Source organism: Manacus vitellinus, unplaced genomic scaffold (assembly GCF_001715985.3).
Source record: "Manacus vitellinus isolate BGI_N305 unplaced genomic scaffold, ASM171598v3 scaffold_4_pilon, whole genome shotgun sequence".
In the NCBI taxonomy this organism is placed as follows: domain Eukaryota; kingdom Metazoa; phylum Chordata; class Aves; order Passeriformes; family Pipridae; genus Manacus; species Manacus vitellinus.
In genome coordinates, this window is record NW_021940604.1 from 21,968,219 (window position 1) to 21,993,741 (window position 25,523).

The following is a 25,523-nucleotide window of genomic DNA, read 5'->3' on the forward strand; positions in this document are numbered from 1 at the left end:
GTGTCTTTAACCTGGATTTTTACTCAGATTTTGTCCACCACATTGGAGTTTCCTGAAAAAGTGCATCGTGCCCTTTTGATTTTGCAACTATAAAATCTCCAATTATAGATGGTAGAGATTGGTTTCAGAGAATTCTTGTAAGCTAATTTCATTATTTAAATTAATTACTTTTGGTTGTTTTGGATAAAAACTAAGAGGATGAAGAAGACCACAAATTAATTTATCTCCTCAAGCTCCTAAAAATTTTTTCTTTCTTAACAATGGCCCCCCACAAACCAAAATATCATCCCAGAAAAGACAAAGAAACATTTGCACAGTAGAGTGATCATGGGAGAACATTCTTTTTCTCTTGCCAGCATTTTGCTTTTACTGGATGAGATAAGCTTTAGTATCTGTGCAGAAGTGCTGCAGTTCAGCTACAGCTGGGGAATGCTCAAACATGCTGGAGAGCAGTGCAAATGGCAGTATAAACACAGGAATTATTTCAGCTATGAACAACTCTCAGTGTACAAAAATTATCCAGAGTATTTGTAGTTGTGTAGTAGTTCACAGTGAATATGTTTCCATTATTAGCTCCTGTTGTAGAGCATTTGTCAGATTATTAAATGGACTTGTCTTGTGTTGGAGCATAGAGTGCCAAGTCTCAGGTCAAGTAAGCCTTTTGGAATGGAAATGAAATAAAATGGATTATATTTATGAGTAAACCGATATACATCACACTGATCTATTGTATACACTACACATTGTTGAGCAGTCAATACTGCTATTTGACAGTCTGCCTCTTGTACAGTTATGCCACCTGTGAGTACTGCAAGTATCTCATTTGAATGACTATAAATCTTGAATAACTTGACAAGTATGTTTTTTATGTGACAACTTTATAGAAAACGTACAGTAAAGCAAGTGCTCCATGTATAACCTATTCCTGTTTCTCAGCTGGTAAGAATTATGTTACAGTAGCCCTTTAACAGACTGGATTTATCTCTCAGAAAAAACATAAATTAGAAATTTAAGAAGACCTCAATGAAGTCAGTAAAATTAAATGAATGCAAATACTGTGTCTAATACTAGTGGATTTTCAGGTCAAAATTTAATCTTTTTTGTTGAAGTAGAAGTATTATTTTTAGGGATATTTAATTCAAATTACCTTTTGTTCTAGACTAAATATATTAAGTCCTGGTCTTAGACCACTGTGAAATTGTTGCTCAAGGAAAGGCAGAGGACATATGAAAAATGATGGTGCATCTTTTTTTGAAGTTTTTTATGGTAGATAGTAGAAGCTGCTGGCTGTACTGAAGTGTTGGGAGTACTCTGAGAGTTTAACTAAGCAGATAGTCAGATTTCAAAAATTAAGGCCCTGAAAATGCAATTCATTTAAGAAGGTACACCTGTCAAATTAACTTCAATGCAGCTTAAATGTACTTAAATATCTTGTAAAATAGTACACTTTATTCCATAAGCATTTGACTATATTAGAACATTTTCTGATACTGAATCATATGTTTAAAATAGTACATACATACAAAATTTACATATTTGTAATGAGCAAGCAAAGGGCTAAATTATGTCAGATGCCTTATGAAGCAGTATGCCAAGATAAGACAGCAAAAGACTTGCTTTGACTAAATGTAACTTCATTGATAATTGTGGCTACTGCCCTTGAAAAGGCAGATAATGTTTGAGAAGCCCTTGAATAAATACACTGTGACTTAATTTTTCATATTTTGTCTTTCATAGGAAATACTGGAAAATGCTTTGTAGAGCCAGGGAGAAGGGAAATGCAGGAATTACATGCATGCATCAGCTTTCACATAGAAAAATCTTCTTTTCACATAGAATTGAAGAAAACATGATAGAATAGAGTTATGAGAGCCACGTTGAAAAGGCAGGAAAAATGGTGATGTGTATGCTTACAGAATAGTGAGAGTTCTCAGGGGGATAAGAGGTAGGTTCATGAGGAAGAAAAACATGAGAAGAATGCCAAGTGTCTAAAAGACTAACTGAAACAGAGAAGACACACATATTTAAAGCATACAGTGTTGCTTTAACCTTGTTCTGTTGGGTATAAGTAGTGACTCTGTTCTCATACACTCCAAATGTATGGGTGTCTGTAAGATTCAATATTCTTTACAGACTGCAATATCCTCAAATGTAAACTTATGAGAGGCTAAAGGATGTGCATGAGAGAGGTTACTGTGGAATAGCTGTCATGTGTCACTTCATCCTGTCTTCCCATAGCAGAAAATAATATTTTATTAGTAGAGAAGCATTCTGACACACAGAGATGAGAATTTAGTGTTTTGGAATATATTTTTAAAGATCACTCTTGCCACATATGTCTACAAGAATTTCCCTCAATTTGTCACTGAGGCACTGTTTGTGCCATTTCTTCTGGTTCTATTTCTGTTAGGATTTTTTTTTTTTTTAATTTTCATGGTAAGAACATGACTATTTTATTTTCACTGTAGTTTGCAGTATTTAGCAGTATTTTGCCTTTTTTTATTATTTTGTCAGCCTCTATATTTAATGCAAGTGCAAAAAGAGGACTGTATGCAACTGCATGACTTTTACTTCTCAAAATAATGCTTGAGAGAAACTGTCCTCTTCTTTTGGGGGGGGAGAGAAGCAAAACTAGCATACTGCATGTACATGAAAATAGAACTGTTCAAAGTTACAATAGAGACTTCTGATACTAAAGCACCTTTCTGACTTAAAGTCTGGCTTAGCCGCAGATGGTAGCTGGGCAGTTCTTGTCTCAAATTCTGTGTGAGAGACATAGGCACAATAATTCCAAATGCTCTCTCTCATATCTGGAAAGAATATATTAAACACAGGACAGACTTGAGAATCAGCGAGATAAAGACAATACAGTATCAAAGTGCAGAGTCATAGAATGGAAAAACACTGAGACCAGACATGATGTACTGTGGGAAAGCATTTCTATCAGGAGAGATTTGGGTCATTTATAACCTGGTGTTGCGGAATGTCAGGGTATTAATCCTGTTCTGTCCTCAAAGGAGGAAAGTGTGAATTGTTCTCATTGAACAAGATATAGAAATGAAAGGGAAGAGTAAATATTCCTGGAGCAAATGTGTGCTTCTCTATCTACCCACATTATCCTGATCCTTGCACCACTCATGCTGAAGTAAGCTGTTGTTATGGAACTGTGTACACCACAGACAAATCCAAAATGTGATCCCAGTGCAACTGTCAGTAGATGCCTGCACTCCTAACAGTTCTTTGAAACTGAATTTAGCAAAGTATTCTTGTTGAGAGCTAGCTCATCATCTGCTGAAGACCTCTCCTGAGCATGGATGTGCACTTTGTGGCTCAAGGCCAATGAACCATACTAAGAAATTTCAGTCTGGCTATGCAGGAGGGACAGGCACACAGGTACAAGTACAGCTACGCAGAAGCTGGAGAGTGAATTAAGATTACAGGTGGCAGGGAAATTGTGGCTCTGTGTACATGCGTGTAAAAATAAATGTATACAATCCTAGAATCAGTTCTTAAATACATGCCTGATAGCAGAAATATGAAATGAAGATAATATATATTGTTTCCTCAGACAGAATTATTCCTGTTTGCACTGTATTGATCCCTTGTGAACAAAACACTTCACTTGCTCATTGATAAATTGTGCTGCAGAATCTTTCATTTATGCAACAAAAAAAGGTAGATCTTTTACATAGGTAATATTTAAGACTTATGATCTTTTCTTTACATTTCAGTTCCTTGTGCTTTATTTTAAATACGCTCTCAAGCAAGATCAAAAGTACAAACAACTTGAAAGACATTTCTACCTTTACAGCTGCTGTTTGTTTCTTCCAGTTGCTTGTTGGAATCATGGCTCTTCTGAGTGGAATATTAACCATAATGCTTCCAGAAACACTGGGAAAACCATTGACTAACACATTGGTGGAAGCTACAGAAATGGGAAGAAACAAGAAAAGCTGTTCAGGAAAGACTCCTCCAGCACATGGTGGTGCAGCATTAGAAAAGATAGAGATGTTTGGTCAAGAAACAGTCAGCACTGAGAAATAAAGCACCAGCAAAATGGCTGTTCCCAATTTTAATCATTCTCTAATTTATAAGATCTTTGTATTCAAGAAATGTGACTGTTCTATAATATCTGTGCCTTCTACTTTGTATCCAGTCTTGCCTTTTCAATAGAGCAAGACTATGAAACCTTTTCCATGGGACTGAGTTACTGCAGAAAATTTGATAGGATTTCTAGATCCCTTGTCAAACTTACCCAGACTTTAAAAAATCTGACTTGCTGTGACCAGTTGGAATGATTACTCTAAATGTCAGAAACTACCTGATTACATATATATATATATATAAAAATATGTCAATCCTTTGCTTCACATTTTCTGCAGTTAGAATTGTAAACCTACTATGAAGTGCCCTCTCTGCTCTCATTGTGTTGCAGCTAACAGTTAGAGGCTTAAGACTTCAAAGCACAGTAAACTCAGTTATAATTCAAGAGAGAAGCCTTAACGTTGAATTGAGTCATATCAATACTTTTAAAGTTAAACTAATTTATTATATTTTTTTTCAAATTTTCTACTAGAAATGGTACCATTGCTAACAGAGGAAAGTATTCTATGGCACAGCTTCTGACTGAAAAAATAATACTAAGTTTGCAAAATGTGCAAATAGCTTGTATATTCATTCTGTTGAATGGCAATTGTATTTTTATTAGTGGTTTAGAAAAAAGTGTTCACTGGATCTACTGCTGTCACAGTTTAGGTAAAACTAAACTGCCTGATCCCTTTAAAAGTTGTAGTCATTCCAGACCATTATTTTAATGCTCCCCTTCTCACTTATTTCAGCTCAGATCTAGCCTCAGATTTTTTATAACTTTTAAGAGCTACACTAGCAACTTTACCAAATGCCTCCATCAAGGTCTTCACAGTCTTCAGTGCAGAGAGCTCTTACTCAGGCTCTCTGCACAGAACTGGACTTAGTTATTAATGAATTTTTAGTAGACACGGTTTCCACACAGCTATCTGTAGCTCATTTTTTCCTTATTATACCCCACAAAATCAGTTAGAAAAATATAATCTAAAAAATGGTAGCTGGAGGACACTGATCAATAGAAGAGTTACCAGTTACTCTAGTAGTTTTAGTCAAAGTGTCTGTAAACATCCCACTGTTGCTACACCTCAGGTGTGCATGAACACTTACTTGTTAGTGCAGTGTTTCTGCCTTATGACTGTGGACCATAGAAAACTGATAGATAGGAATGCATCACTCTGGTTGCTACTTTTATTGTTTTCTCTCCCACCTCCCCCTCTTCAGTCTACCTCCAGTCCTGGGGGTTTTTCCTTGCATGAGGATCTATATCCTCTTTGTTTGACCATCCTTGGTTTGAGGGGAGCAGCACACCAGCTGTCTGCATGTTGAGGCTGAGACAGTCCTCTCTTATCTGGGCTGTGTGAACTTGGTCCCCCTTGGTTTGAAATCAGGTTTTTTTGCATTTTAGGGACCTACTCTCATGGCACAATCTCATCAAAACAAGTCTTTGTTTACTTCTTTGCCATGTACCCAAAAATAAGGTATCTGTATTACTACAGATAAATATTCTGTATGCTGTAGAAATTAATGGCCGTATTTTTCAATTATATCTGCACAATCATTAGTTTCAATGACTTCTGAAACCAGAATAATGGTTTATATCCCCTTATAAAAGATTTTATTCTTCACTGCACTGTCCTAGATTATCAAGTAGCATTTTGGTCCTGGTATTAGAACAAAATAATATCCTATATAAGGATTAACATGCTTTGAAGCAAGCAAAATTCAGTCAGTTTAAGTTCAGAGAGTTTCTATGAGATAATTATATAGAAAGCATAGAAAAGAATCTTTATGCTCCCTACAGTTCTGTGGGTGTTCCAGTGTTTGCAGAGAAAACCTCCAAGAAGACCTGCACAGAATACTCTGGCTTATGTCCAGATATGTTAGTTCAGCAAAAGCACTTAACCTTACCCCGTGAGTAATCCCATCATTATTCAGAGAACGACTTGAACACATACTTTGTTGACTGAAGACCGAATTACTCACATGCTGTGGTTTTTCATTTTGCTGAAGAGCAGACCTAGTATTCTTCCACTGCTTTCAGATCTCCCTCCACTTACCAGAGCAGAACAGTAGATCTTTATCTGCAAGATCTATTGCCAAACCCTGCATGCCCTGCCTTAAATAAGGGTTTAACCATGCTAAAAAAGAAAACATCATGCAATACACCTAACAAGGAATTAAACTGGTATTATCTTCCATTACAGCCACCCTTCTCACACACAGAGCTCCAAGTTGTTTCCTTATTTTAGGGTTCTTTCACACAGATACTCCCTCTTTTGATAGTACATCTATTTTAAAACTCACTAGTCATGAGTTTTGGGAGCACTACAGTCTAATTCTAACAAGGTACTGATGAACAATTAAAATTATTTTTTCTACTTCCTTACTTGCCAAATAACTGGCAAGTAAGGTGTTACCCTGGTACGAACAGTCAATGCGTGTTCTGTGTTCCTTTGGCTTGAGGGATTCAGGACCTGGTGATCTGTAATCAGTATACATAAGGTAAAGAAAAGAAACAGAAAAATCTTAAATGCACAATGATACTGATACTGTTTACAAACTAAACTGTAATTATATTTCTAGACCACAATGTTGGCTGGTGGCTTTTAAGACCAAAACTCAGTTCCTTCTGTCACTGAAGTCAGTTGGTATTTGGTCTTTGATTCAAATGACACCTAAATTTCCCTGAACTAATGATGTTACTGTTTTTCCTTGGAAATAAAAAGTTTGTTGATCTACTGGTACACCTTTTGTGATTTGATGTATCAATAGCTTAGAAAATGCCTTAGAGTATCCTATTCTTTAACCTGAGGAAGCATATTACTGAAAAAAAACAGGAAATGGCGTGTCTCTATGTCTCTAGGATTTCTGTTTGATTGTTTTTTCCATATGGACAAAAATATGTTTAACACTAGTCATGCACTATAAATGTAGCAAAATCAGGGTGAGTTGATTTCTTTCTTTTCAATACTCATAGATTTTCTAAATCCTCTTGCAAGAGAGCACTGAGTTTGAGAAAAAATGCTCCTGTTCCTGTGGGGCATCTTTTCATTTCATTGCTCATAAAAAGAATAGTTTCTTATCTGAGTTCTTAAGTTCGTTTATGTTTGTATTTTTCATCTCTACCTTAGTGCAAATTTATTGTGCTGATCTATGTCTCTGGAGTTACATAATTTTTTTATGACATAGTGAATCTGAATTCTTACCTGTCTTAATTGCTGGTCACTCTTGCATGATGAGAAATGTTTTTGTCCTAAATCTTATATCCAATTTTATTAGACAGTCTTGCAGTTTGTTAAGGACATACTTTCTGGGTTAAATATAGGAATAAGAGCAATTATCATTAGTTTAACGATAACTAATGAAAAATAGTAAATATGTTTGATATTTTGAATAATTATTTTAAACTTCGTGAAACATCTATTTTCTACTTTAACAATTCCCTTCAATTTCTATGTGCAAAATTCTATAGTTTAAACAACCATGTAGGAAAAAAAAAGCTATGCAAACTATGTGCAGTAATCATATGCTCTGAGTAGTACCCTGAATGTCTGAACAAGGGGTGAAGCCTGCCTGAAGGCTGAGGGCTTTTATGCAGTGGCTCTGTGGAAACAGATGAAGGTTTGACATCCCAGCATTGGGATGGAGTGCAGGACTCATTGGCCTTCTCCTGCATCTTTCACAGGTTATTTTTACCAACTCCTTAGGTGCAGTCACTTAGGAAGCTTCCACAGCACTGGGCTCAGCAACATGCAAGGTCTGTGAGTGCCTTTTGCAAGAGCTTAGGAAAAGGTGAGGTCATGGAAGCTTCATGCCAGAAAGGCATTTGTGCCTGCAAAAAGGAGGCTCTGGATTCTTCCTATGCCCTTTTCAAGTATCTTAGAGATGCTCGTCTGAATCCCAGAACAGATTCCTAGGGGAGAAATTAAACTCAAAAATTTTAAAAAAAATATAGTGTTCACAAAAGAACAAGTTTATTCTATCAGGGAAAATTCTAGTAAATGCTGTCAATTAGTATCTGCATTGTTACCTTTCACAGGAAGAAAGATTAAAGCACACCTATGTACTGGTAGCCTAATAATTTTGTACAAGATTCTGTACCAAACAGAGTGTGCATTTTGGTAACATGGAGGAAATATGTATTCATAGGAAGGAGTTTGTTTGCCCAGAATTTGTGGATTCAATACAATATATTTTAATGGTTTTTTAAAATGTACATTTATTATCTGCAATTATGGGCAAGAATAAAGTCAGACACACATTTTTAATTTTTACACCTTTACCTAATTTAATGAACTCCTATCACCAACTGTCCATTTGGTTCACAGTCCCTTATAGAGGCCTGGCTGGCGTTTTGGCATTCCACAGCAAAAACCATCTATGGTTTAAGCTAGCAAGTATCATGCGTATGTCTTTTCCCTGTTTGTGTTTGCAGGTGTAAACCAAGGTTTGGGTAATGTGTTAGATGGTGACTATGACAAAATGCACATGAAAAATGTGACATATTTTGCATTTCAGTTACGGAAAGAATATTATATTTCCTTTTGCTTTTATTTGTATAAGCTGACTGGGGCCGTAGTCCCTCAGACACATTCAGTAGTGACAAAAATAGCTGCAGATACTGTAGAATGGGTATGAGTTATCAGTAAAGAGAGTAGGTGACTACAGAAATGACAGAACAATGTACATGAACACTTGGTGTTCAGTGGATGTGAAGACTAACTAACTGTAGCTTCCTCATGCAGGCATTGGAGTGGGCAGACAATGCCAGGGAAATAGGAATTGCAGTAATTTATAGCCCTATTCCTCATTATTTGGCCCCTTAGACCTTCTCAGGAACCTATTTATTCTTCACTTCCCTTAAATCTCTAATTAGTGCAAGTAACTCAACTTTCTATTCTTATTTTATTAATCTTATGTTTTCTGATCAAGTTACATCCATCACTTTGCTTCGTCATTTGTGTTTTGAAGGCTTGATGTGTCCTTGCCAGGTGATTTACGTTCCTCCCTGAAAATAACCATAATAAATGGTCCAAATAGTTGTTTGTTGAAGTTGAGAAATTTGAATCATCCCTGATATACTGATTTCAAGAGCACTGAGCTCAATCAAGCTGAGAAAAATCAAGCCTAAAAAGTATACACCTCAAAAGGGGAAACATCCTTTTTTAATATGACTGGTATATAAAAAATGATTGCAGAGAGGTTTGTGCACAAAGCCAGCTCTTTCAAATAAATTACTAACCTAGGTTTATGAATAATTAGAAGTAATGGGAAATATCTCATTTAGTGACAAACCAACTCTTCTCTCTCTGAATTCCTGTCTAGCACGCAGGCATGGATACTGCTCAGGTGTTTGTTGCAGATGAGTAGGATCCCTCTATGGAGTGCTCACAGGCATGTAGTTATTAACATTGCCTCATAATGTTACATGTGGAGATGAACAGACTTGCACAGGAATAAGAAAAAAACATAAGGGGTGATTCTTGTAAAGATTCTTGCCACAGTCTCATTGCCAGTGATGTGATTAAAAAGTGGGTTTGACTGAGGTGATCATGAACATAGCAAAAGAACCAGGGATAATTGGGCAATCTCTCAGCAAATATTTTCACAAAGCTTTTCAACAGGAATGTCAGAACTACTGGTTTCTTCCTTATATTGAGAGAATTTCTCCAGAAGTAAGTAAATAATAGGCAAACAGCAAAATGAGGCACATCTTAAACTTTTTGCTGAAATGGTAACTTGCCATGGACACTGATGCTTGACTTGATCTTTGAACTGGTTAAAGAAGTGGCACATAAATGATTCATGTCATTCACAAGACTAGAAGCAGGTCAGCATCCTGTTTTCAGAGAGGTCATTTCTTCTTATCATTATGGGTCTATTCAGGAGAGTATACAAAGCAAAAGGAATGCTAAGGTAAAGGGAAACACTTCTTCAGCACTGCTTGAGCTGGGCTGGTGGTGTGCTGGAATACCACTGCCAGTCATGGTTCACAAAGAGCTCCAAGTACAATTAGGGCTGTGTTTGTTCTATGCCAGAAGGCTGGTGCTCTCTTCCTGAGTGCCCAAATCATGACTTGCACTAAATTAAAGGATACGACAGCCACTATCACAGAGTTTGTCAGGAGCATTCTCAAACTACAAATAGGTGAAGGTTGCACTTGGAATACTATTTAGCCAATTATTTGTCAGTTCAAAAGGACATACTTTGCACAATACACAGAATAATACATACACAAACATCCAGGGGATCTTTAGCAGTTGGGCTGTTACACAGATCTTCTTGTCTGTTCTTGTCCTTTTCCCCATTTTTCACAAGAGAACACCAAAATCTGTAGCAAAAAACTTCTCATATCTTGAAGGCCTCAATACAGAATGGCTGATCTTCAGTTTATCAGGGCTCTGGGAATTAGAGGATCTATATTGTGCTGTTCATTTTAGGGAAGAGCAGAAGTAAGAAAATCAATGGCAGCACTAAAGAGTTGAAATTGTTTCCCCCTATAGATGCCTGCATGGATAAACAAACATTTGTGGTAGGAAGCCACATATCTAGATTACATGGAAAAAAGCTTTTTCCTCATCCTAAAATATGTTGTACTTTACTTATGGGTGCTTTCACAAAACACGTGTTCACCTTTCCAAAATACTTTAGCCCATAGAAGATTCTTGTTATGTAATAACATTACAATAAGATTTGGTATCCCCAATCAACTTGAATTTCCTGCATCTCATTCTCAGGAAAAGATACATTGGGAATTCCATGAAACATTCAGCCTTGCACCAGCATCTGTCACAGAACATTTCAATCCAAATAATTCAAATCTGGCAAAGTTATAAGCAATAAACAGTAGAATCTCAGGAGAAGTAGCAGGCAGTTTTAATATTAGCTGGCACTGCGACCTTCATTTATATTTGAGGGAAATTTCCATATGTGAAAGTATTCTCTCCAAAGTTACTGCAGATATCCTGCAATGGCTTAGAATAGTGTTCATTTTACAATCAATGCACCATGCCCATCAACAATTTCATTTCTAAACAAGTAAACTTCTGTTCTTCTGCTGCTTTCCCTGTCTTAATCCCCTATTTTCAGAACACAGAAAAATCAAGCTACACTATAATTTGGGGGAATTATGCCTACACATGTGTAATATATCGTGGCTTTAGTTTTACCATTTAAGAACACAGCCAGATTGGGAGAAGTTTGCCGTATGTTGTGCACACTGTTGCTGTACATAGTGATATCCTTCGGATGACTGCTGGTCTGTATTTAAATGGCTATAAAGAAAAGGCACTTGCCTGGAAGATCCATGGCAGAAGCTGTTCGACAGGGCTGAAGAGGAGTGGTTGGCAAACACTGTCCTGACGAGCATGTTCAGGGACGAATGCTCAGGCTGTCAAATATTAGCCAAAATGTCCTGCCAAAGGCAAATGCCCTGGAGGCGATAAACTGGGGTATATGCTATATAATTTCATCCTAGCGATCCTGCAGAGAGGTTTATTTTTTGACAAACTTGTGTTTTTCCGCTGAAAACAGCCCTGCCTGGCTGTGCCCATTACGGGTTTGCGGTTTGGCAAGGACTCGTACCTCACCGACCTGCGATGGCTGGAGTTCCCCTCCCCACCGCTCGCACGATTGCTCAAGCGCTGTGGCAGCCCTAAGGCAGCTTCAGAAACACTCAGAACGTAACTGCCTGTGAGGGAGGAAAAAAGGACAATGTATTTATTCCCTGCAGCACAGCGGGTCCCGTTGAGCCTCCTCTGAAGCGCGCTGGGGAAATATCAAGGGGGAAAGTTTTGGCCCTGGCCCGGCCCTGGCAGGGCCGACGCGCGGCCGCCGGGCACTCCGGGCGTGCTGCCAGCGCCGGGGGAGGGCACTGCCCGGGCACAAACAGCTCCTTCATTCGCGGCGGGGGGCGGAGCTGGGCCGGGGGTGCCCCGGGGCAGGGGAGCAGCGGCTGGGCCGGGGGTGCCCCAGGGCAGGGTGGCAGCGGCAGCCCCGGGCAAGGCGCTCCGGCCGCTCCCACACGTGTCCCGCGCTGCCCGGGAGGGCGCTCTTCCAGGTGGGACCGGGGGCCTCCTCCTCTCCAGGTATCGCCTGCTCTCGCCGCTTGGGTTGTTTTTAGACTTCCAGCCGAAGAGGGAAATGCTGGATGCCGGAGCCCTTTTGCTGCCAAGGGCCAGAGAAGCGCCCCCCGGGACTGGGCGCTGCCCCCGGGCGTTCCCGCGGGCCCAGCCCAGCTTCCAGAGCCGGGGCCGGGAAGGCTCAGCACACATCCCGGGGCGGGAGGGGTGAACCGCAGGGCCTGGCTGGGGGGAAGATCCGGGATCGCAGCCTCTCCCCGCACAGAGCGGCGACGGGCTCCACAGACCTCTCCGGTTTGGGAGGGAAGCAAGAGCAGCGCTCGGCGCGTAGGTGCTGCTGCTGAAGGCGACTTGCAGGTAGCTGAGGGGGCGGTATAACCTAGCATTCCTTAGGAGCTGTTTCCCGTGCATGCGAACAGCCATCTGAAGGACGAGCTGAGGCCTCCCTGGTCGGCCCGGGGTCCCCTGTGACGGTGCTTTCTGTGGTCCCCTGTGACACCTGCTTTCTGACAGTGGTCCCTTGTTCAGTGAGGAGAGAACATCCTTGCCTTCCTTCTGTGGCACTTCCCGAATGTACATCTCACAGAGCAGCCCAAATGGCAGAAAAGGGACTAGGCCAGAGTCAGAAGGACAAAATCAGTACCTCCTCCTCCTCAGCAAACCCCCAGGAGTGGATCATGAGCACCATGTTTTTGCCTGGCAAAACCCCTCTCTGGAGGCATCTGAAGACAAGCAACACCAAGGGTGCTTGTAAACTGGGGAAGTGAATAATCAAAAGTGGTCAGCAAAAAAAAAAAAAGGAAGGGAAAAAGTGCTCCATGGCAGGCACTGACAGGGACAGTGGGTGCAGTGCTCTGGTGGGTGAGGAGCCCCTCCAGCAGTTCAGAAAGGCTGGAGCTTTTGCTTCCTGGTACCACAGGCTTCAAGCAATTCAAAAGTGTATTTCAGTACTTAGTTACAATGAGAGTTAGTTTAAAAAAACCCACAGGACTTATATATAGCAAATTTTGGTTTTTTTCAGTTACTTCCTGTTCCATTTTCTGGTCAACAGTTCAGCTGGGCTTTTTCCACTGTTTATTTGGGTGTGTAAATATGCTTATTTTGGTAGACCAGACGGGTTGCAACACAAGCTCAGAGTGGTCAGCCTGCTGTGTCTGCAGGCTGCAGCTGCAGCTGGCAGTGGGTGTGCCTGTTGTGTGTGTGTGTGTGTGTGTGTTGGGGATCAGTATATTTATCCATATTGATCATGTTGTCCACTGCTAGAATGAGGTTACAGCTGAAGGTTTGTGGCACTTAGTGATGACATACAGCTATGGGAGGCAAGAAAGAATAAGGACACCCTTGTGACACATGAGACTGGCATTGTCTACTGTTGCCTGAGTTGGGAGATGAAGTCACATCACAAAATATCTCAATATTTTTAAAAATAATTCATTCTGGCTTGGGAGGAGCAGGAGGGTGGCAGGACCATGAAACCCACATCAGGCAGCTGGTGTCCTCATTGCTGGGGAATTACAGCTTCCAGGTGACTCTCTCTGGCTTCTGTCCCATTCTTCTGACACTATGTAGGGACAGAGAGCTAAACAGTACCTGACACCATCTGCCTCCCTCCCCAGCAGTTCCTGCAACTGGTCTGCCTTTTAAAGGCTGATTTTTGCAAAACCCTCAGTACAGGCCTGTCTGACAGGACAAGAAATGTCCCTCTGCTGGGACTGAGCTGGGCTCCCACATCAGCTAAAAGTAGTTTCTCCTCCTGTGCCCTCTGCCCAGGCTATGCTGCCAGGGCAGAGCCATAGGTGAGCCTTGCATTCATAGCATGGTCAGTGGTTCTGCAAAGCCCAAGCTGCACTTGCTGACACTAGCTGTGTGTAGCTCTGCTTTGCACCCAGTTGATTTTTGGCACATTAGCACATGAAGGCTTGATGTGCTCCTGAACTGCAGTAGTAAGTGCTAGAAAAACACTGCATTTAATGGGTGTGCCATGGCCTTCTGAGCTGTTCCTGTAGACTCCAGCACTGTCAGCAGCCCCTTCCTGCCCTCACTGGATTTTGCAACATTGGGATCAGTTGATATCGAACCGGCTCGTCTGCAAAAATGCTATCTGAACTGGAAGGACTTCTGAAACCTGAGCCTCCCCCAAGCCACAGCTCCTCTTTCTTCCCTGGGGAAGGGAAGGAAGGTCAGTCCAGAAATTCAATCTCCATCGCAGTCCAAGGGCTTCGGCAAAGGAGAGTTGTGAGGGACAACTGAGAGCACATCTCTGGCAGATGTATAATGTACCCACCGCATATGTTCCAGGGCAGCTGAAGAAGAAGGGCTGTGCTTGTCCATGGGCTGCTGGGAGGCTCGCTGGGTGCGCTGAGAACCACACGCTATTTCCACGGCTACCAGTGCTGAGCGAGAAGGTTTGTTATTAAAAATGTGTTTAAATACCTTTCTCAGAACCAATTTTCCTAAGTAATTACAGAATTATTATTCCCCCCCCCCCAGTTTCTTGTTACTAATATTCTTCATTTCTCTTCTCCTTTCCCTAACAGTTTTCCATATTGAGTTTCTGGGTGTCAGCCATGCAGGCCACCAATTGTGGTTCAGGGTCCACTTGCCCGCCCCCCACTCCATCCTCTTTCCCCGCTGCGAGGGCACTTCTATAGTCAGCTTAAGAAAGAAGATGTGATAATTAATATGAAGAAACTTAAGCGTTGCCCTGAGAGGTTGCTAACAACCCTTGGCTGTGATACAGAAGGAATGCAATGACAAGCAACACTGCCTGTTCCTCTTTCCCTTCCTACCTAGTAGAGGCATCAAATTTTAGGTAGTAAAACCTCAGGGGTAAGTGAGAAGCTGTGTGAAGAGTTATGAGCAAGGATCTCATAAATAAACCTGACCTATCATAATCTCACACAGTTTGTCTTGCCTAAATTTACATCAAATATGCCAAAAGCCACAGGAAGATGGGAAATCAGCCCATCATTATAACTGCAGGCACTGGTTTCCAGAAAAGGTTCTCAGAAAGCAATTAGTGAGGCTGGATTTCTAGTCAATGATAAGCAAGTCCCATAGGAGAAAGCAGAACCGTAAGGGCACAAAACCAAAGGTCCATCTCACTCAGCATCCTCTCCAAGAGTGAATATTGCTAGATAATATACTCCAGGAAAAAAAAGAGCCACAGGCAGAGGAGATTCTTCCCCTACATCCTGGTTGACGGCAAGTTGAATATGAGACAGCAGTGCCCTGGAGGGCCAGGAGGGCCAAGTGTGTCCTGAGGGGCATCAGGCAAAGCATCGCCAGCCAGTGGAGGGAGGGGATTTTCCTGCTCTGCTCTGCACTGGTGTGGCCTCACCTTGAATACTGTGTGCAGTTTTGGGCACTGCAATACAAGAAAGATATAGAGCTATTAGAGAGTGTCCAAAGGAGGGCAACAAAGATGATGAAGGGCCTTGAGGGGAAGCTGTATGAGGAGCTGCTGAGGGCACATGTCTGTTCAGCCTGGAGAAGAGGAGACTGAGGGGAAACCTCATTGCAGTCTGCAATTTCCTCATGAGGGGAAGAGGAAGGTCAGACACCGATCTCTTCTCTGTGGTGACCAGTGACAAGATCCAAGGGAATGACCTGAAATTGTGTCAGAGGAGGTTTAGATTGGATATTAGAAAAAGGTTCTTCACCCAGAGGGTGGTTGAGCACTGGAACAGGCTCCCCAGAGAAGTGGTCACAGCACCAACTCTGGCAGAGTTCAAGAAGCGTTTGGATGATACTCTCAGGCACATGGTGTGACTCTTGGGGATGGTCCTGTGCAGGGCTAAGGGTTGGACTCGATGATCCTTGTGGGTCCCTTCCAACTCAGCATATTCTGTGACTCTGTGATTCTATGATCCCTGCTTAGCTTTTGACAGTAATCCCTTGATGGGATGACTGAGCTGGCAGATGCACCCCAGCTCACCTGGTTCAAAGCTGCTAAAGGATTTATCACCTCTGAGGTTGCCCAGTCTCTCTCTTTTGGGCCCACTTAGTTCTGGCTTCTGGGAGTTTGTAGGGTGCACTGAGCTGCATGGTTCAGTTCTGCTTCGTGCCTTCGCCAGTGTGAAAACTATGAACTGGCTGGGGCCAGACACACAGGCTGGCACCTCGCTGGGATGGGCAGTCAGGTGATTGTCAACCAGGAGCTGAGCGCCACTCACCAGGACAGTTGCCAAGCTCCAAAACTTGGCCAGGACAAGGGAAAATAAAACCACTGCACCTCTTGGAGTAGCAATCAGCAGTTGAAAATTCTGAGGAGTGGAGTAGAGCTGCTCCAGGACATAAAGCAACTTAGAAAGCAAAGCAGAGAGAGGCAAATATACAGGCCCTTCAGGCAGCAAGACTGGCTGGCTCCTGGGGACCACTGTCTGTTGCTGAGGGAGCATGGCAACCTTGGATGCCCACAGATCTGGGGACCACTGTCTGTTGCTGGGAGAGCATGGCAACCTTGGATGCCCACAGATCTGTCCAAGGTAGTGGGCCATGCTGGCAGGTACAAAGGCCAAGAATGGATTTGGAGACCTCCAGTCACTAGGGGCACAAAATCCCCCAGAACACAGGTAGCTTCTCTTCCCGCACTTTTCCTGCCAAGGCACCATGGCCCAAACAGTTTTTGGATGTGGGCATGTAAACAGCCAGGCTGTACCATGTGAGAATATTCATTATGTTTAATATGTAAAATTCCTGTTTCCCAGGACAGAGCTAAGCAGGTAACACAGTCCTCGGGGGCAGGAGAACTAAGATGAATGTTCAGAAGAAGCATCTCCCACCATGGCTGGACCCTTTCCTCAGCGTAACCAATTTGCCTCCTGTGCAATTTGCTTCTGCTGCCCAGGCAGCAGCAGGTCTCGTTGCTGGAGATCCCAATATTGAAACAACCTTTTTCCTTATGGTGCCAAAAAGCCAGTTTCTTCAGGGCTCCATGACTTTTGCACCTGACATGATTGAAAACTCTATGGGTGCCTCAATCCCTTGGGTTTTATTAAAAAAACCTTGCCCCAAAACAGCCAAAACACAGATCTCTCTCTTGCCCTCTGCTCCTGTGCCGAGGATGAAGTACTTTTCAAAAATTTGTCATCGTATCAAAGGCTGATGATTTTTTTAATCCTCACTTTTGCCTTGGTTGTGTGCAGCAGTTAGCCTTCAATTAGTTGCTCTGGGGGGCTTATGTTACATTTTGTGTGGGTATTTCATAGCCTGATGAGAGTGTGAGGCCTGGATAATAGTGACATGTGATACGTTGTTTCTGAATGCAGGTACGTTTCTTTTTCCTCTGCCTCTGTATCCTGGAGATGGCAGCACCCAAGGTCGCAGTGGTCGGCGCGGGAGTCATTGGCCTGTCCACAGCACTGTGCATTGTGGAGGCTTGTCCCAGCTGCTCTGTGACAGTCCTTTCAGACCAGTTCAGCCCCAACACAACGAGTGATGTTGCTGCTGGGATGCTCATTCCTCACACATACCCAGGTTCGTGAAGTTCACCGTGGCATTGCCCTTAGCACCCTATGGAGCCATATGTGCGGGTGTGCAGCGATGCACAGAGGCTCAGGAAGAAAAGTGCCTTCACTTGTGTTCTCTGTCTGTCCCATATCCTTGACACTCATTTGTACACTTCTGTTCTTTGCATTATTCCTCTCTGCATGTTTAATTTCATTCACACGCAGGCACACCGATTCACGTGCAGAAGCAGTGGTTCAAAGAGACTTTCACTTACCTTTTTGCCATCAGCAACTCAGCCGAGGCATCAGAGGCTGGCATTCACCTGGTCTCTGGGTAAGAATAACCCCCTGGGGCAGCCTTTGGTGTGTTTGTGCTGTGTTCTGGAGCAGTCAGAGAGGTTTTCCTTGCTGGAGTTCAGGTGTATTCCCTTCATCAACTAGGTTTTATGACTGTATTCCCAAGAAACTGCATTGCAACTGCTCAGATATGATGTATTTTTAGGCAAAATTCATGCATAGGTGTGCACAGAAAAACCATTCAAGAATGACCAGTGTCAAGTGTATTTCAATAACTGATGTTTTCCTCACTGTCATCCACCAGTTCCTAGCAGCAGGGGTGGTCTTCATAGGGATGGGACTGCAGGATCTTCCAGCTTCAGCAACTGGGTACAGGGATGCAGTTAGGGGTGTCCATTGTTATCTCTGAGGCCTCTCACTGGGTAGCTGTCTCTGGCTTTCTGGGCTGAACACCTATTTGGTTTCCCACAGGGGTGGGTGTGTTCGGGGTGTTTTATGCTGCCTATTATGTACACAGAAATTTGCCTCTTGGGAGTGTTGAGACTGGGCACTCTAGCTTTATGGGTATCCAAAGAACTATGAGCAGGTGTGCAAGTGGCCCTACCAGGTCCAGCCAGGTTGTGGCAGGGACACTGTACATGGGAACTCGGTACATACACTATTGCTGGAAGAACTCTCTGCAGTTTATTTACCCCAGTGTGTCACCCTCAAGCTCAGCTGTGCCAACCCTCTGCCTATTTGTCCAGGCAAGTACTGCAGTAGCAGGCAGCAATGTTTCCCTGTTGCTATTAACCTTTCAGAGCTGTACTGATGAGCAGAAGCAGGTTCCTGAGCTCCTGAGTCTGTGCTAAGATTGATGTGACACGTAACATGGCAGAGCACTAGCAGTAAAGGTTTCTAGGTTTTTCTCTGTGTCCTTTTAGGTGGCAGATCTTTAAAAGCACTCCCAAGGAAGAGTTACCTTTCTGGTCAGATGCAGTCCTGGGTTTTCGACCAATGTCCGAAGCAGAACTCCAGAAGTTCCCACAGTACCAATTCGGTCAAGCCTTTACGACACTGAAATGTGACTGTCCACCCTACCTGCTGTGGCTGGAGAAAAGGTTGGTTTTGCTGCAGGCTGGGCATGTGGAGAGAAACTCAGGCAAGATGAGGTCTCTTTGAGAACCTTGGATTTGAACAAAACTGGAAAAATGCTGTTTGCCAGTGGGGAAAATGCAACAAGATCTTCCTTAGGGAGAAGCACAGGAAATAAATACCCAATTTTTCAAAAATGTGAAAGGCCCCATTTATGCAATGTCTACTTTCTCCCAGTGTGTCTGTACAGTGGGGCTTGGAGTGTGAGTGACCCTGGGCAAAGGACCAACCTAGCCACAGGAGCCATGCTTGGCCAGCTAGACCTTGAAGGTACATCAGGAACCTGCCACGTCCTAAGAAAATGTTTGGGTGATCCTCATTTGTCAAACTTCCCAAATAATATCCCTCTGTTTTTGAAGATACATCCAGCCCCTGAGAGAATAGGCGTGTCTAGGAAGGTGTCTTATCTGTGAAGACTTCGCACTTCAGAAGTGGCTGAACCAATTAATCTCAAATTTGGTCAACGGTTGGAGTAATTTCTTAATCCAGTCAGGTGAAAAAAACCCGTTAAATAGCATCATCTTGTAACAAACCTTCTGAAAATGTTTGCCTGCATAAGATAGGTGATGCACTCACTCTGAGGAGTTGTGGCTTCAGAGTTCATGCCTGGATTGACAGCAAAGTTAGAAGATTTGCTAATTTCCAAATTTCTAAGTTTCCCCAAAATACACGGATTTTGGAGAACTGTAGGAGAGACAGGATGCAGATCTAAAAGGGCTTTGACATCTGGAATGTGTATTTAATCCATCTAAATACCTCTAAAGTGAGCAAATAGCTGTCTCTAATTGAGAGAAAGTGATAGGCCGCAAACTGATTTGAGGTTAAGTAAAGAGATGTGTACTGACACCAAGGTACAAATTGCCAGCCAGCTCAGCTGGTTACTTGGATGCCTTTCATCACACTGCAAAATGTGAAAAAAGCATTTCTTGTTCTAGCAGCCAGACAGGCTGGGAGTACTCCCGTGGCACCAGTGCCACGTGAGGTCTGTGCCATCTACTTGGTACACATTCTCTGTCATGTTTCATTGCCTAACACAAGCAATCTCTGCTGCAGGACAACTAAGTTGTACAACCCATTTAGTATCTGCCGTGAGATTTCTGCCCTCTCCTCATTCCTGCTGTAGTCTTCTTATTTCTCAAAGAATATAGTCTAATGAGATGATGAAGCTCTTTTTTTTTCTCTTCTCCCTGGTGATGAGAAGTGAGAGCATATTAAACATGTAACTAATTCTCAAATCCCTGGTGACCTGAGCAGTATTTATAGACTATTCTCTTGGCAATTCACAAGGAAAATTGTTTTTGTGCCCACCTGGCTGGTCCAAAAATAGACTTCAGGTTTTTTTTCCTGCTTGCTTGCCTGAATCCTGGAATTTTCAGGAGTTTTTTTTAATGGTGGTTTTTTAATGGCATGATGACAGCGTTCCAATTACAACACTTAGGAGCTCTCCCAGCAAGTTGCCCAGCCAGAGCTGCTGTGTGAGACCTCCCCTGTTCTTCCCGAACAGCTTCAATGTCCTGCTGCACCAGGCCTCAGAGCATCATCTATGCCCTGGATCCTTCTCTCACTCACTGCTTTGTGGGAAACCATTGCATTTACAGTGAAGTTGATGACTTCTCCAGCTGCTGGAATATTGCAAAGGACAGGATTTCCCATCATTATCACAGACCTGTCTCCTGACTTGCTCATGCTAAAACCCCCCAGTAAAAACCCCCAGAAACTGGAGCCAGCTGACAGCATGCAGTGAGTCCATCTCATGCCAGTGATTTTCCACAGGGAAGAGCTTCAAGCTTCAGGCAAGTTCAGGGGAGGATTTAGCTTGAAATTGAGCTTAAAAATAAACGTCAAGAGGAGGTGACTTTTGCTGAAGAGCAGACATGGATCTATAGTGCTCTGAGCTGTCCTAGGTGACTCCTGGCTGCTGCTCTAGGAGGCTGTGTGTTCCCTGGGGGTCCCATGCCACATCTGCCTGGCCTGCATGGATGTCTTAGGGCTTGGCACATGGCATTAGATGACTTTCTGCCTCAGGAGGGGTGTTGGGAATGAATGTGATGGCATGTAACAGGCACATCAGAACAGATGTAATATGATGGCTCTGTCACCAGCATGAGTAAGTAGGTAAATAAATCTGTTGGTTTTCTGCTTGCTTGAGCTGTTAAAGCTTGGTACTGTTACAGAAATGAATCAATGAGACCATGAGGACCTGACTGTCTGCCTAGGGTCTTCTGCCAGACCCTTCTATAAAACTGATCAACTTGCTGTATCTTTTCCAGCCCAACAAAGCTAAAAAATAGCTTTGATGAGATCAAATCAGAGATCAAATGACAAACAGAACCCCCATGGCATTTTCTTTTCTTTTTTTTGTCCCATCTGTTGTTTGGTTTTTATCATTATGTAAAGGCAAAGGAAATCTATCTCATTTACTTAATGTTCATAATAATGAATGAGGGTTTAGAGGTTTCTTTCCTGCCTCACTTTTGGAGTCTTTTTGCAGGTTGAAAGCAGCTGGCGTCCAGATGTACAACAGAAAAGTTTCAGACTTGTGGGAGCTGCACAGTGAATATGACATCGTTGTCAACTGCACAGGCATTGGAGCCCACCAGCTAGTGGGGGACAAGAAAATCTTCCCTGTCAGGGGACAAGTACTCAAGGTTTATGCTCCTTGGGTGAAAAACTTCATCCGGGACGGGGATGGCTTAACTTACATCTACCCAGGGATACACAGCGTAACCCTGGGGGGAACCAGGGAAAAGGAGAGTTGGAGTCTCTCCCCTAACCCTGGCACTACCAAAGACATCTTTGACAGATGCTGCTCCCTTGAGCCCTCACTGCGGGAAGCTCAGGATATCAAGGTGAAGGTGGGCCTGAGGCCATCCAGGCAGAGTGTGAGACTGCAGAGGGAGGTTTTGAGCCAAGGAGGAGTTAAGCTCCCAGTGGTCCACAACTATGGGCATGGGGCAGGTGGCTTTTCAGTGCACAGGGGCACAGCCAAAGAGGCTGCTCGCCTGGTGGGAGAGTGCATTGCTGCCCTGAGAGGCTCTTCATCAGGGGCCAAGCTTTGAATCTCAGAGGCTCCTTTTCCATTTACAGCAGGCTAGTGTTTCTTCTCCTAGTAGCAGCTTGGACTTTTACTCCATTACAGAATAAAAGGAAAGAAACTAAGTCAACAACTTGTGGCATTGCAGATATTCAGTGGTATCTCACCTGGCTTCCAGCTGCTACCTTGGAAAGGCATGGTGGCTTGCTCCAAGTATTGGTCTAGCTGTTCGTCTCCTCTGTGTGGCGTTGTTGCTGCCCTGGGCCTTTGTCCTAGCCTCATGTTAAGAAGAAGACAAGATACATAAATACTTTCCACGTAACAGGGATCACATTGCTGCAGTATAAGACAAATAACATCAATTTAGCATTTCTGCATCTAAAGGGTGTCAGATACACTAGGTTCAGATTCAGTAAAAATCAGTTCTCTCCTCTTGTGCCAAATCTAATCTAGGGTTGCCCTTGCTCCTGCCATTCCTAACAAATTTTATCATCGACTATATAATTTACAAGGAAAAGAAAACCACACACAGTGCTGCATTACAGCGCTCCAGGTCAGCTCTTACAATGTTAGGTCATTGTCTGCCACAGTGATTTTAAGAGCAGGTCTGTGATACTGATCACTGCATTTGCTCATATTACACCTCAGAGAACTTAGTTTCTGCTAACATTGCCCCATATGAACTACAGTTCTGTGCATCTTTTCTCACGCTTGTTTGCAAGTCTGTTTTTTTTCCACCAAGTCTCTCAGATTTTGCTCTCACAGATGATTTCCCCCCCACCCTGCATAGCAACATTGACATGGCCTGTGTTCCACAGAACAGGATTTTTCAGAGTGGGCTTGGGAATGAAAGCATCTCTTTTCTACTTCACATCAACACTGTCTGCATTCCTTGCAACAGCTGATATGAATAAATTGGAGACAAACCAACAAGGATTCTAACACCAGGATCAGTTTCATAAAAGAGAAGAGCCATTTAAGACTAGATATACACTCTAAAGACAAATTTGTCTGTAATGGGACGTGAGCAAGCTCCTCTGCTGTAAGAAAGCTGAGTCACCAGAGCCCAGACCATCTCACTCAATGGCAAAGGCCAAGCTGGGCTTTACACTGCCCTCGGCAATTCAAGCTCTTTGATGTGGCTGAAGATAATCACTCTCCAAAACTGGATCTTACTATCAAAGTACAAGTCTGATTGTTAGTGATTAAATTACTCATTAGATCTTAAATGTCTCATTTAAGAGTATCATCCACTTTTGTCTATTTTTTTGTCCTTAGAGTTACAAAACTATTCAAAATCCTTCAAGAATTTATGTGATTAAAATGAACTGATAAATAAAGTTCTAATAATGGAGCACAGGTCATTTCTGTAGTGTTTCCTTTCATAAATAAGGGTGTTTCTTTCATTTGAGATGGCCTGACACAGCCAGGAAAGGCCACATTCAGTCGTGGCTGCCAACTTCTGCTGTTCTCACTGGGGATGAGGACAGTTATCCTTTGCAAATGACAGCTGTCAGAAGAAACATCACCAAATTAAATTATAGGTCAATAAGTGCCTGGACCAGCTTAAGCCAGCCCTGCCTTCAGCAGCCTTGCCCTCTTTTTCTCAGCTTTGAAGGCTAATTTTGCATTCCCCCCTCTATCACTCCCCCATTTGTGCTTTCCAGTGGTATGAGAGGGCAGAGCTGCTGCTTTTGGCAGCAGTGTTGGTGTAGGGCTTGTCAAACTGCAGCTTTGTCCTCAGCTAACACAGAACATAAAAATACATGGAAAAAGAACATGAGAAAGGGCTATTTTTTTTCTTAAATCTTTATTTTAATCTTTAAAAATAGTAAACAGTGTAGCTTATCCTGGAGCAAGAAACACTACTGATACTAATAGGGTGATTATAGCCCCATGAGAAACTAAAGCTGTGGTTGTGCACTTATGCTCTGGAGGGCCATGGGGTTTCTTCCAATTTACTTCTAAAAGTTGTCCGGTTGATAAAAATGTCAGAATGGTTTCAGCTGCACCCCTCAGTCTGGTGTCCTAGCTCTGGTCATGGCCAGCAGAGGGGATGGCCACTTCTAGCCTAGGGTCTTCCTCAGCTGAGGAGTAGCTTCATGCTTTAGATGATTCATCTTCCACACATTTGTTGTCTTGCTTCTAAAGCCATGTGTGGTGCTTCTGTAATCCCCAACATCTTGTGAAAACAGGTTCTGTAAAGAGACACACTTCTTTGCCCAGGAGCAGAGCTCCTTGTCTTTGTCTTGAACCTGAAAACATCTTTTGATGCCCCTTTCTTGCATCGTGTGAGGGGTGGTGACTAGTTATTCTCCATGATCCTTCTTGATTTTATAAAGCTCTACCACACTCCCTCTCGGACTCTTCCACCTTGAAGAATCTTGGTTTACATAATACATAATTACATAATAGCTGCTAACCATATAAAATCATCCTATATCTTTGGTCATCCTTGCTGCCCATCTTTATATCTTTTCTGACTCTAACATACCTTTTTGGAGATTGAGGGACCAGAACTGCATACCGTACTCATGATAGGGGATGAACTTTGTATTTAATTAATTACATCAATTAGGATACAAGCTCTTTAAGAAGGACAGGCAGGGAGGACAGGCAGGAGGGGCTGTTGCCCTCTATGTCAATGACTAGCTGGAATGCAGGGAGCTTCACCTGGGGATGGGTCAAGATCTGACCAGGAGACTGTGGGTCAGGATCACAGGTAGGGTAGGGACAGGTGACATTATACTGGGGATCTGCTACAGGTCACTTATAACACTTATTTGCGACACCTGACCAAGAAAACCAAGAGGTTGGGGCCCTTTATAGACTGATAGAAGCAGCATCATGTTCATGAACCCTGGTCCTCGTGGGGGACTTCAACCTCCCCCATGTTGGTTGGAGGGACAGCACAGCAGGACATAAGCAATCCAGGAGGTTTTTGGAATACACTGATGACAACTTCCTTCTCTAAGCGATAGAGCAGCCAACAAGGAGAGGTGCTATGATGGACCTTGTTCTCAACAAGGAGGGGATGGTGTCCCAAGTGAAGATGCCTCTCAGGGGTCAGTAGTGGGGGCTGGTGCTGTTAGACATCTTTGTCAGCAACATGGACAGTGCACCCTCAGCAAGTCTGCCAATGACACCAAGCTGTGTGGTGAGGTTGACACACTGGAGGGAAGGGATGCCATCCAGAGGGACCTGGACAGGCTGGAGAGGTGGGACTGTGCAAACCTCATGAAGTTTAACGAGGCCAAGTGCAAGGTGCTGCACCTGGATTGGAGCAATCCCAAGCACAAATGCAGGCTGAGGGATGAATGCATTGAGAGCAGCTCTGAGGAGGACTTGGAGGTGTTGGTTGAGGAGTAGCTCACATGGCTCATCAATATGTGCTTGCAGCCCAGAAAGCCAACCGTATCCTCATCTACATCAAAGAATTGT

The 25,523-nt window shown here is 43.0% G+C and overlaps 1 protein-coding gene across 9 annotated transcripts in view; it reads left to right on the plus strand.

Moving 5' to 3' along the window:
• Positions 1 to 23,436, plus strand: part of LOC103761275 (D-aspartate oxidase) — a 50,745-nt gene extending 27,309 nt beyond the window's left edge. For 6 of the 9 annotated variants that reach the window (XM_029962675.1, XM_029962676.1, XM_018077977.2 and 3 more), the window contains 5 exons: positions 14,466 to 14,572; positions 17,438 to 17,645; positions 17,843 to 17,951; positions 18,838 to 19,014; positions 21,540 to 23,436. In XM_029962675.1, the coding sequence (XP_029818535.1) occupies positions 14,466 to 14,572; positions 17,438 to 17,645; positions 17,843 to 17,951; positions 18,838 to 19,014; positions 21,540 to 22,107 (1,169 nt within the window). In that variant the 3' untranslated portion in view covers positions 22,108 to 23,436. Of the gene's footprint in view, positions 1 to 3,831; positions 6,831 to 12,149; positions 12,174 to 12,509; positions 12,525 to 14,465; positions 14,573 to 17,437; positions 17,646 to 17,842; positions 17,952 to 18,837; positions 19,015 to 21,539 lie in introns of those variants that run through there. The other 3 variants (XM_008927854.3, XM_018077982.1, XM_029962678.1) reach the window with 3 other exon arrangements.
• The last annotated feature ends 2,087 nt before the right edge of the window (positions 23,437 to 25,523 follow it).